This window comes from Manis javanica, chromosome X (assembly GCF_040802235.1).
Source record: "Manis javanica isolate MJ-LG chromosome X, MJ_LKY, whole genome shotgun sequence".
NCBI lineage: Eukaryota > Metazoa > Chordata > Mammalia > Pholidota > Manidae > Manis > Manis javanica.
In genome coordinates this window covers 13740436-13753814 of record NC_133174.1, presented here as the reverse complement: position 1 = coordinate 13753814, position 13379 = coordinate 13740436, and the positions used below count along the sequence as shown (strand labels likewise).

The 13379-nt window shown below is 36.3% G+C and overlaps 1 protein-coding gene across 8 annotated transcripts in view; it reads left to right on the top strand.

Annotated features, from left to right (window-relative positions):
* The window catches only part of BCLAF3 (BCLAF1 and THRAP3 family member 3), a 65237-nt gene that overhangs the window by 28945 nt on the left and 22913 nt on the right, over positions 1 to 13379 (top strand). For 5 of the 8 annotated variants that reach the window (XM_037020468.2, XM_037020470.2, XM_037020467.2 and 2 more), the window contains 5 exons: positions 499 to 1071; positions 1441 to 2079; positions 9431 to 9594; positions 11092 to 11206; positions 11905 to 11968. In XM_037020468.2, coding sequence (XP_036876363.2) covers positions 499 to 1071; positions 1441 to 2079; positions 9431 to 9594; positions 11092 to 11206; positions 11905 to 11968 — 1555 coding nt within the window. The remainder of the gene's footprint in view (positions 1 to 498; positions 1072 to 1440; positions 2080 to 9430; positions 9595 to 11091; positions 11207 to 11904; positions 11969 to 13379) is intronic. The other 3 variants (XM_073228057.1, XM_073228056.1, XM_037020471.2) reach the window with 2 other exon arrangements.

Below are 13379 nucleotides of genomic sequence, written 5' to 3'. Positions count from 1 at the left end.
GTCTGAGTTTGGGTTTGTTGTGACATTGTAAACTCTTAGAACCTAATGTAATTTCAGAGATATAACGTTCAGTTTGCCAGAGACTCTCCTGCACATTTATTGGTATGAGTCTAGCCCTTCTTCTGCCTGTTTCTTTACCTAACCATTGAACCTGATGTAAACTTTTGCTGATTGTCCCTTTTGCCAGAACTTTGCCATCAGTGCTCTTCCAAAATTCATGGAATTTCGTACATACCTAAGCTGGTCCTCCTCCAACAGGACAGATGTGCACAGTCCGTTTTAATATGCACTTGGGATACGTTAGTTAAGATGGAAAGAGTATGCTTCTTGAATAGGGTGGAACTATAACAGACCCCAAAATGGACAATCTAAAATGCCAGTACAGCAAATCGATCAATTTGATTTGAGTAGAAGAAGCAGTGGAAAGCAAATGTTTTATTTAGGTGAGTCATGTTAATCGTCTTTAAATAGACTAAACTTTTCTGTTTGTTTACATAGGTCTTTATCACCAGTACCTAGAAATTCTGAACACTACAAGCAAAGACATTCCCATGGGCATTATGGCTGTGAATACAGAAAGGAACCAGAAAGACCCATCACTTGGAGAATAGACAATGATAAATATGGACAGAGTAAACCAAGGATTCCTTCTCATGGAAATGTGTATTATAGATCTTATGAACATAGATCACCTTCTCCAAACATAAGAAGAAACTTTTTAGAAGATGCTTATAATTATAATCCTTACCGAGTACATTTACCAGGAAGAGCGGATGATAACAGAGGATCTCAGTATATCCCCAAATACTTAGAAAGTGTACGCTACAAAGAGCACCAGAGGGATTGTTATCCTGAGGAAGTACAAGGAAGGTATATTCCTTATGACCATAGAATTCAAGGAAGTGGAAAAGGAGGGAAATCAGCTCAGAGGCCAATAGAAAATTCTTTTAGAGTCAAAGGGAAGTGGTGTGAAGATGAGTTGAGGCACCAGAGGATACAAGATGAAAAATATTCTCAGTCATTTCGAAGAGGCTCTGAAGACTTTGAAGAAAGGAGCTCTTTTCAGAAGAGGTATAGGAAAATATTAAACCTGGGTAATTTAGTATAAAGCCTCAAGTGAAAAAGTCTATTTACAATATGGTTGAAGATAATCACCTTGAAAAGCTTTTGTCTAAAAAGATAAAAAGCATTGTAATGTAGTTATGGTCTACTGTTAGCAGTGCAGTATTTATTTTTAGAGTAAATCATGGTGATAGCTAGAATATAAAAAGATTGTATTTTCCTCTTTAACTACCTTGTGCCTCTATGAGTTGGCTTGAGGGATAATAGGTTAACTTGCCACTGAGTTCTGCCTTTAAAGCAATGCTGCCCAACATCCCACACATATAATTTCTCATTTTCTTCTTTAGTGCAAATGTTAACTGCTTTATGTCAACACAGGTATCCTGAGGATCGTGATTTTGGAAAGTATGGATACACATCAAAAAGACCACAAGACGTGGAGAGGTATGAAAACAGAGAGCCTGCCAGGAGCCCACAGTGGAAGTCAAGGCATTCTCTTCCATCTTACCAAGAAAAGAAAGGTCAGTGGAACCTTGGACCCCAAACACATTGGCATGCCCAGAGGGATGTCCCAGAGACCGGTTCAGCAACCAAGGTATCCTGTGACTATCGCCAGAAGCATCGTAAGACCTCAGATGGGGACTACGACTTTTCTGTTGGAAGAACTCAGAAGTACTCTAAGGATGGAGATAGAAAATACAGTTCTCCAAAAGGCTCTGTAAACAGAGAGGTCACTTTTTTTAATACTGGAAGAGGAAGAGAGACTGAAGGTGGGCAAGTCAAAGAACCTTTTAAACCATTGAAGAAAGAGTTCCCAAGCTGCCCTCATTCAAGTAAAAGTGATGTTGCTTTGAAACCCTGCAACAACAACTGGAGGGACAAAATAAAGAGAGGAAAGAATGGCAGAGAAGACAGCGACTCTTCGAGTGACCAACTTGATAAAAGTATACAACTTTCTGATGTGAAACATTCATCTGCCCATCTTAGGAAGAAATCACTTACAGTAAATACATCCAGGTATTATCTTTGTTTTTTTCTCAGTGATATTTAATAACTACTTTTGCCATTTTTATTTCAAGCTTTAAAAATGGAATTCATAGTGTGTTTAGAGTTCATCGAGGTGGGAGAGATTGCCTGGATTTTTAAAAAAAGCCTTGTAATGAGGATGAATCTCAGGATTAGTAATAGGAAATGATTTCGTGTCTACTTGTTTCCATGCCATATCTCGATGCTTTTTTGGATGCAGGACATTCTGTGGAGTTGTTCCTCTTCATGAATGTATGTGTTTTTATGCTGCTGGATTTTCTGTATCCAGGAATAGGCTGGGGGAGTTCAAAGAGACCTCTTCCTTGCTCAGTTTCTCAGAGCCTCTTTTCCCTGTTGCCTGAAATTCAGAGAATTTTTGATCTGGAAGGGACTTAAGCAGGCTCCAATTTTATAGATGAAAGTGAGGCCCTGAGAGATGAAGCAATTTGTCTAAGAGTGCCTGGGGCTCACGGAAGTGGGTGACTTAATGTGGTTCTCGCTGCCGTTTCAAAATGACTGGCACTCAACCGACTTGATTCTCCTAGGTAGAGGGAATTAGGCTATGGTCTAGAAAGAGCTCTTAGGTATAAGACATTTGGTTTAGTGCTTAATAATTCTTTAAAAACATAGACTACTATCATAATAGGTTACATTCTGCTAGTGTGGTTTGCATGCTTTGTTCCATTATGAATATCACGTCTGTTTATGGATTCTGAGAAGAATAAGGCACTCTAGTTGGTATGTCAGCTAAATCTGTTCATTACCTTAATACAGTACCAGTCTGTGAATAAAAATGTGATGGACCATGTTGATTTGGTACATTTATGTTCACAGTTGACTCACACCTGTATTTGAATAGAAAACAAGAGAAGACAAAATCCAAGGTTAGGATGTGACAGAGGGAAACCTACAGTCCTTTAAAAAAACAAAATGAAACAATATATTTTCTTCCTTTTCTTAAAGTTTCATGTGGTGGTCCCCCACCCAACCTCATATTTTCCTTACATTAATTGTACTTGCAAAAATATTTTAAAATACACAGATGTATATTTATATGTGTGTAGAAAACATTTATAAATATGATTACAGACAGTTGGATAAATGGGAAATCACCCATAATTCTATTATTCTAGAACAATTTAATTGATATTTTCATACAGCTACTTTTATTTTTCTATGTTTATTTATACATGATTGTCATAATACTGTATTAATAATTTCACATCCTATTTTATATAATGTCTTAAAACATTTTGTGCTACTGTGTTTCTCATCTTAAGAGCACAAAGGCTGTTGTAGCATCAAATTTAAGAATGCTACCTTAAGCTTTTTTCTTTCCAACATTTTATTATGACAATATTCTAACATATAGAAAAATTGGAAGAATTATACAGTGAACACCTGTATACCTACCACCCAGAGTCTACAATTTACACGTACTCTATTTTCATAATCATATATCTGTCCATCTATTCATCTCTTATACTATCTTATTTTTCCAATGCATTTCAAAGTGACTTGTAGATAGTGGTACACTCCCCTTTAAAATACTTCAGCATTTACTTTTTGTTTATAGTTTTTTTCTTTTGAGGTAAAATTATATACAATCAAATCACAAAAATCTTTAATTTTTTAATTAAAGTAATGATACCCCTTATTTAATAATGAAGTGTTTTATTCTTAAATGAGAATTGATAAATTGGCTTTTTAAAGAATGCTAGAAATACCAACTTTGAAGGATTTTATTTTGATAGACTTCATTAGAGATACTGAATACAGTTGATTTTAAAATTTGATACTGAGAAATGGAAGCTTGATCTTTATCATGTATCAAAAGAACTAGTTTCCTAAAGTTAAGGCTGCTATATCTTTGTTTTGAATTTACAAACTGTAATTTTGGGAAGTTTCATGACCTGTTAGTGGGGCCTGTCAGCACATTTCAATTATCTGACAAGGACCTGAAGAATGACTTGTGCAGTAAAGTGCTTCCACTGCAAATCCTTTCTGGTCAAAGACCCAAAGAATAAATAACTTAATAAAGATATGCACTTTTTCAGCATGATAATGCATCATAGTCAATAAAATCATTCTCTCTGATTATAGTAATTATTGATGAATGAGTTGTGGAGGAGCGGGGGGGGGGGGTTGGATTTAATCATGTATGGACTGATGAAGTAGCCATAAGACAAAGGTACTTACTGCTCTTGATAGAGTCATGTTCTCAACAATTAATATAAATTAGATTTTCCTCTGCTTGAAAAGATTAAAATAATCAGAGCACAGAGGCGTTTATTTGTTGGTTAAAATGTAGAGTGTTTATCCACATTTTTGGGAAGGATTAAGATGGTTCATTTTGTGCATTTGTTCACTTGTTAGCTTTAGTCAAGTATGATATATATTCTTCCAGTATCAGTGTAGTTGAAAACATGGTTATCATGTGATGACTTTTCTAGATTCCAGTTTATATCTAGAACAGGAGTTCCTAGACACTTGCTTGAATGTTCATTGCGCAGTTTATACTTGTGTTAACAAAGACTGTTTTCTAGTGACCCACTTTGTCATAACCTGCATTATCAGAGGTAGAAGTTACATATGAGTCATAATTATATGTTTCAGAATGTAAGTTAGGGAGTGACAGTTTGGAAATTTATACTAAGATTGTTGTGAACCCCAAACACTATTGTATACATCTGGAAATCTTGGGGCATACAAAGGGAGGTTTGGTTTAATGTTGGGCCAAGTAGATGATAAACTGAACCTGGATCAGGCTAGGAAGGAAGTGAGAGGGAGGGCGATGGGGGTGCCTGTCTCCAGAGAAGAATAAACAGGTGTGTCAGACTGAAGCCCCTCTGGCCTCTGCAAGGTGCCTAATACTAGGCATCTAGGATGATAAGGTCAGCTAGCGAAGTTGATGTTGGACTGAGACTAGCATCCACATCGACATTTAATCCTTTTATTTCCCACTGAAGAGATACAGAGAAGGCCTCTCTATCCCCCCATCAGGCCTTTCCCTTCTGAAAGGGGATGCGGTGGGTGAGGCTCCCAGGAGACACTGGAGCCCTCAGGCTCTGAGGACAGGAGTGCCATGTGGAAGGGGCACAGCGTGAAGAGCCAGAGTGAGGGCTGAGGGGAGGTAACCTAATCCCACAGCCCACCTGTGACTGCGCTGTTCAGCTGGGCACATAAGAAGCTGTTGGTGGAGATATTTTTGTGATATCCAAACCAGCTAGCTGTCTGGCTGTTATGTAATCACAAAAAACTATGTTTTTTTTCTGCTAATAGTTCTCATATATGTTTTTTAAAGTAAAAAATTGAGAGAAGGTTCCCTTTTATTCCTATTTTTTACCCTAGCTTCTCTTAGTGTCACATAAGAGTCCTAGTATAAGGGATAGAACGTTCTGTTTGGGGTTGGGGTACATAGGTTTTTGTCCTCTGATGGGTCACCGAGCAGCTCTGTGACACCGGGCTGGTGACCTGGCTCTCCCTTTTTTGGGCTCAAATTAACCTGCAGTTCTTCCTGGCTCTACAAGTCTGCTTCAGTTGGCTATGTGTTGATAACTATTGCAGCTGGGTTGACAGGTTCATCATAGGATTCTCTGAACTCTTGTACATACTTGAAACTTTATATTATAAAAAAATGAAATATTTAAAATTTGTATTGGTCTAAGTAAAAATTTTTTTCAACTAAAATGTAACCTAAGAGTTACATAAAATTAAATTGGCCTCAATTAGAATTTTGAAGTCTGTTATCTTTTTGGCTGAACCTCTCATTTCAAATTGTCCAAATTGTTTTGTGTTTATCATTTATTCACTCAGCAGGTATTTTTTTGAGGACCTACCCTGTGTGAGACAGCCTGTTAGGGGAGCCTGGGATTGTAGATTGGTGTAGGACTCGGTTTCTTCTCCTTTGGTTTGGCAGACAGCAGGGCAACTGGCCATACCATGGCATAGTGATACATGAGGTGGGGTGTGACTCAGATGATCCCAAGCTGGGGGACTCGGGGAAGGCATCTTTCAGGAATTGACATGGGAGCTAGGCTCAAAGGTTGACTTGGACTTGAAATGGAGGGCATTTAATGTTCATAGGTTAGCAAGAGATGGAAAACACACACAGAAGCTTTGAGCTGTGGTTCCAAACAGACTGTGAAATTTATTTATTTATAAATAAATAAAGGGACAGGAGGCTGCAGAGGTAAAACTGTCACACTGCCAGGCTGATTTGACAGGATTGGCTGAGAGGAGAGGGCAGACAGCTCAGTTCTGGTTGCCAGAGGATTGCCTTCCCTGAGACGGCTTGGAAGGGCACTGGGGTTGGTGAGGCCAGTCAGGGGTCTGTTGTGAAACAGGTAATGAGGTGCCAAGTTAAGAGCGTAGCAGCCTCCTTACCCCTTTTTCCTCAGCTCCAAAAGTTCTAACGTGTTCTTAGGAAGACAGGAGCAAATTAACAATTTGGAAAGTGCTTTATGAAGTGTAGGATGCAGTACAGAATGTTAGTTCTTGGTTGGAAGAAAACTGAAAAAGGAAAACTTTGTATGTGCTGCATGGATTTTCTTACATATTATTAGCTTCTAGAGGACAGGGGATTATCAGTTGGTTTTAATGTTTGCTGTGTTTTTTGTTACTGTTTTGCCATGCAGTTGGGTTTTTTAAAAATCTTTACTAGAGGAATTTAAGGTTAAATATAGCTTTTTATGTTTTCTTAGTTGTTATGCACAATACGCAGAATGTCGGGAGAAATATCCTTAAACAGAAAAAAAAAAGAGTGGGGTGGGGTGGGGTGAGGGAGCAGAGGGACCCTGGAAGATTTATTCAGAAGTAGTGTTAGAATACAGGTGTTTGGCTGTATTTTAACTTTTAAAACTGTATCTCAAATGAGACCATTTGGTCTCTTCAGCTTAACTACTTGTATTAAGAGTATTTCCTGAAATTATTAACTTGTTCATCAATACATGTCATAGGAAATAGTGAGAAGGAAAATGTGAACCAGGAAGGGATTACATTTACAGATGTAAATACCTAGAACATTTTGCATTTTCCTATCTCAAGCTTTTTCTTGTAGCAAAAGTATCATAATTGTTTTTAAAAGACTAAAATTGCAGGTTTACTATTTTAATGTACATTTTCTTGGAAATGACCATTTTAATGTTTTTTATTAAAAATCTTCCAGTGGATTAACTCTAGGATAAATTGTTTAACTGATAGCAAATTTAAACATTAAAATTTCAGGCATTAAGTATAGCTTTAAAGTATACCATAGCACTCCTGTGGACTGCGGGTTGGACATGGAGTGGGGATAAGAGTTATGCCAGTAATTAACTTGCAGTAAATTACAAGTAAATTTTAATAATTGCCTGGTAAAAAACTGGAAGCCTTTGTCAGCTGGTTTCCTCTTGGGACAAACTGAGGCTATAATAAAGAATGTTAACTAATTTCCCATATTTTTATATGGGCCATTTTTATAGTTGAAGTATTTAAACATCTTATTTTTCTCCTGTAAAATGTTTTTAAAAGCGTTTTTTCCTTTTTTTTTATATAGAGCAGGCGTTTTATACCATTAAACCCCTTTAAACAGAGAGCATTCATAATTGTTAGTAGAGGTTGTCATAGGGCCTTTCTAGCTTCTAGCATTTATCACTAGATGTCTCTTAGGTAGTTATCAGATATACAGTGGGAAGTTTGGCGAAAGTTAGGAGGAAAGACGGGAAATGGACCTTCTCCTCAAAGTCCCTCTAATGAATCAAGGCAAGCACAGCAGTGGTGTCGAGCTGCGCATCATCACGTATCCCTGTTTCTGCCTTGGCAGGGCGTCCTCTCAGCAGTGCTGGTTTGAGAACAGGGAGCGTGGAAAGTCAGCTGGAAGCCTTTTTCTAATAAGTGAAAAACAGACACTGAAAACCATCATGTTAGAGGAGTTAACATTTTTAGTTGAAGAATGTCTGTAAGCCCTTCATAACCCTAGAGCAATTTTGGATCTGTGACTTAAATAAGTGAATATATGCTTGTATACCCCCATACCCCAAAATGTCTCCAGCTGATTGATTTCTGTTGTAGGAAGGGGTATCACTTCTTCCAGTGGTGCTGCTCTTACTTCAAACATACTTCAGGGTGCTCTTTTGGATTTATCTTTAGAGTCTGTAGCATCCTCATAAAGATCCCTAGCACTTATAAATCTCTATTTTTTGGATGGTGAACTTGATTTTTGGGAAGAGCCAAAAGCTATTTAGAGTTAAGTGCAGAGGAGTAAGGTGGCTGTAAGCTGGTTAGTGCCATTTTGAGTCCAAACTGAGGTATAAATATAAAATAATGAGACATTTTCTTCTGTGCCACATAAACAGCCTCCAGACGAAGCATTTAAGAGTAGCTTTAAACAAGAGCAGCATTCTTGGAATAAGGTAGCTCCCCATAATGCCGCTTGGAAGGATTATGTTCATATGCATGCTCAACCCCTAGGATGAAAAACAAAATCGAACCACCAAGACATCCATTGCTTCAGTGTCACTGCACAGCTGCCATAGGGCTGTTGTAAAGATTAGATGAGATCATGTTTGTAAACTCTAAGCCCCTGTGTTTGGCATGTGGTAAGCCCTCAATAATTGTTAGCTTTATATCATAATCATTACTTTATATAGGTACCTGAAGGTCAGGAGAGCTCTTAATGAAAGTTACAAAGATTCAGGAAGCATTAAAGGGTTATATGATAAGTAGTAGCATTTCTATAAGGATACATTTAGAGGAAACCCTGTAGTTGGTTCTAATAATCATAACTTCGCTAAAAACTAAGACTGAGAATTTAGTGAGACTTTGTGAGTGATTAATTTCCACAAGAGTTTGATTTCAAAATACTATTCTAAACTTCTTACTGATACAGGGGTATAAGGATTTTTATGAAGTTCAGATAAGTTACTATGTTTGATATCAGCTTTTAAAGTGTGACAGTATTTCAAGATTGTATAAGCTTGCTGGATTTATAATTTTGTGGACATTTGGGAGTAGAAAATAATAATCCAATTATTTTTTGTTTATTGAGTATCTTTGATGCTTTGCTGTATTTTTTGAGGTGCAATTGTTTAACTTAGTATTTAGGATTTTATTATTAAAGTGGCAAATATTTAATGATCTCTGATTTGAAAAGGAGAACTCAAAGCCATGCATCTATAGCTCTTTTCTCCTCTTCATTATTGCACATGTTTTATGGCATATAATTTAGTGCCTTAATTATAAGAAAAGGTAAACATCTTTCAGTTTTATAGCTACCTTGATTAATTTTTAGTAAGTTATTTTATCAGTAAAATAGTTTCAAATTTAGTTAAACATTTACAAATTATTCTTGGGTTGCCTCTAGCTGTTCCACAGAGAGACAGATGTCACATGATTTGGTTGCTGTTGGCAGGAAAAGTGAGAACTTTCATCCAGTGTTTGAACATCTTGACTCAACTCAGAATACTGAAAACAAACCTACAAGAGAATTTGCTCAGGAAATCATAACCATAATCCATCAAGTTAAAGGTTGGTATATTTTGCACATACATTAGGGATAACACAAAAATAATGTACTGACTTTTCACAAGATACAGGTAAATATCTGTGATATGGTAATAGAAATTAATATTTCATTATGAGTTTGATCATTAATTAGGAAATCTGTTGGAAAGAGTGTCAGGTATTAACTCAAGCCTAGTTATTCTTTATATGTAGTTCTGGTAACCTGGTGCTTCCACTCATAGTAGATTAGAAATTGAAACTCTGAAAGGGAGAGGTTGGCTGCTCCAAAAGAGGCATACGGAGAGCAGCAAGAAACAATAACTGAGAACTAAACTGGGGGAGGGAGCAGCAGAAACTGCTATGGGACTCAAGAAACTCCAGAAATCTGGAAGTCTAGGTCGTTTGGTGATATTTTTAAAGTCCCCTGAGGGCATTACTGGGACTTTGTGCTATAAGGATGATGCTAAGTGATCAATAAAAGATTGCAATTCGATTTGGCATACTTTATGACATCAGGGAGTTACATAATAAATAATCTAAGTATTTGTAAAAAATTGTTTTGGTTTTGCTTCTGGCCAATTTCCATTAATTGGAAAATTTAGTCATGTAGAACAGTTTTCCTCATTGATGCTACGTATAAACAAGGCAATTGTGATATAAACTGGAGACCTTCAAGAATTTAAAATTTTTATCCTGTATTTCTTGCTAAATACTTGCATTAATCTTTTTTACCTTCATAAAACATATTTCAAAAATAAACTATTTTCTCTACATCCCTCAAGCTAAGGCAACTTCAAGCATGCACTTTGTCTGAAACAGTTCACTTCCTCAATTCCAACCCCTTTCACCCAAGGGAAACGTGATTCTTGGCAGAAAGAGATCTGGTATTTCAGAAAACTAGGAGGTTGTCCCAGAACAGGAACAGTAAGTCAGGTAAAAAGATTGCTTGAGTTACATTCTGGTGGGTCAAGTGCATTATCTTTCTATCCTGTTGAAAGCCTATAGCATAGCTAGTTTCAGAATGTCTTCATGAACTTCAGTTAGTTAATTGAAGTAAAATGGCACTAGGACTCCTTCTGTGATACATAAGCATAGCATTTGGCATTTGTTCAGATCATTTTGATGTTTCAGGGTTGTTTTTGGAGTTATGTTTTACTCTTAAGTAAACTGCAGAACTACATATCATCTTTACTTCTATCCCAGATGTAGTAAGGTCTTACTTCAAAGAAGAAAGGTCCTCACTTTGTGAGACCAACTATCTTTTTCCCTGACAAGTAAGCAGGCATGTCAAATAGGAACAGAATCCTTGGTTTCATAAGTCAGGTGTTTTTTACTATTGCTTGGGCTTGGGAAGGCATGTGAGCACTATGAATTAGTCTGTGCAATAAGTTTAGGTCCCACATATTTTCAAGAGAAAACAGGCTGATGTTTTTTAATGAGCCCTTCTTCCTATGCTCATATATAGTCTTTTAAGTGAAACCAGTTTTACACTGCGATAAAACTCTTTGTTTCCTTTTTCAGCAAATTATTTTCCATTACCTGACATTACTCTACATGAGCGTTTCTCAAAAATGCAAGACATGCAAGCTACAGATGAAAATGAAATTAAATCAAATTCAGATCCAGAAATTCACAGGTAATGACTGATTATTATATGTCCTTTTGACTCATGGGAATAAGCCTCAGAACGTGTGGGGAAGTGCTGTCTCCTGGGCTTGCTATAGACTCTAGGACTGCATTTCTTACTAGAAACAGGACTTACCTGAGCAGGTCCTGGGCCAGTGCACTTTGATGGAATAAGTTGTATTAAAGACATTGACTAGCATTGTTTAAATGTGTAGGACTTTGAAAATATTTACCTACCTAACTTTGATTCTGCTGTGTCTATAGTAATTGCCTTCTGAAGTTATCACTGGAAGAATGAAAGACACTTGTCGAGCCACTGAAATCATGGGTTGCTCCATGTGGTCAGAAATGGCTGTTCTGAGGGCAGCCGGATGAAAACATAAGTCGTCTTCTACTGGCACCTGTCCGAGCAGGTGTTGTGCCTTGTCTTGAGCTGAGCTGAGTCAATGTTAGAATGCAGTAGATCATCAGAGCAAAGTTCAAGGTTACACAGACTAGTCATCTGAGAACCGCTAAAGTGTCACTGTGATGTTGTTCACAGGATATATATATATATCCTGGAAGACTCCCAAATACATGAAAAACCGCCCAGTAGCAGATCTCTTCTGCTTCCTCCAGCTTTATTTCAATTTCCATTCTGAAGTAATAGAATCAAGGTATCCGTGTGTAACATAATTTTTAAATTGTAATACGCCTTTATTATTTTAGGAGAATAGATATGTCTTTGGCTGAGCTTCAGAATAAACAAACTATGGTATATGAACCAGAACAGGTAAGTGAATATAAGTTTTGATGAGAGATTATCTTATTGTTAGTTTACTAATGGGAAGGGGAACTGGTGATTGTAAGTAAAAAAAAGGAGTTAAAATAGGTAGGAAGGGAGAATTGAGACCCAGGAGCCTGAATACAGAGCTCTCCGAGTGCGGCTAGCTATCAGCCAGGTCGCAGAGAGAACACTGACAAAAGACAAAAATATTCCCTAAGAGAAACAACCCTAAGGGTAAGAGCTTTGTGAAATTGACCCAAAATTATGGCGTTAATATTCATTCCAAAATTTCATACTGTAAAGCTTGCAGAAAGTATGTTTGATATCTGTTTTTTCCAAAGCAGTTACCTGTTTTTTCCAAAACAGTTATGTGGAATATATTTTTAAATTGTATGTGGAGTGAATGCAAAGGAACTTAGTTTCATCTGATATTACTATAGAATATATGATAGGTTCTGTGGAATGCAAATTAGCAAAATAATGGAAATAATGCTCAATTTTTTCATTGTCATGCATTGTATGTCGTGGTTCCTGCCCAATACCTCCCCAGCATGCCCCTTGTTTCTTTGCTAATTAGAAAAACTATCTTAACTTGGACAGGGGGAGGGTTACTGGCTCTTATTTTAGAAGAAGTATATCAAGTTCTAAAAGAACTGCTAATTTATTCATTGAGAGTAAAGAGTTTTTGTGGAGGAGAGATTTAGTACACATCTGATTAAATATATAAATAATTTTTTTCACTTGCAAATGCTTACAATTTTTATTGAACTTACAAAGATAGGTTACTTTATTGAATAAATGGTACTTCTCGAAAATTCTGATCAAAATACCCTACTCAACTTATAGGAAACTTGAGGAATCACCTCTAATTCAACCACTTAACACAAAATATTATTTGATCATTTTGTCTTGTAGTCTTACATCTGTCATTTTAACATAGTTGCTATCCTGGTATATATGCAGTTTTAGATGCTTTTTTCTTTTTGACTTACACCATAATATTCCTTTTATGCAAAATTTCTGAACTCCAAATGACCTTTTCTAATTATGGTTTCTTAAGTTTTTTTTTAAATTGAGCTGCAGTTGATATACAATATTAGTTTTAGGTGTGTGACATAGTGATTGACAATTTTTTTTTAACTTTTAATTAGCTTTTTTCTATAAGTGTTTTCCATGTTGACTTCCACATAGTCTATATTACCATAATTTAAATACTTATATATTATTCCTTTGCCTTAAATTTACCATTAAATCATTCTTCCTTTCCTTAATTTTTTTTACATTTAAGTTGTTTTCATGTTTTTGTTATTTTAAATATATATATTATTCCTTTGCCTTAAGTTTACCATTAAATCATTCTTCCTTTCCTTAATTTTTTTTACATTTAAGTTGTTTTCATGTTTTTGTTATTTTAAAT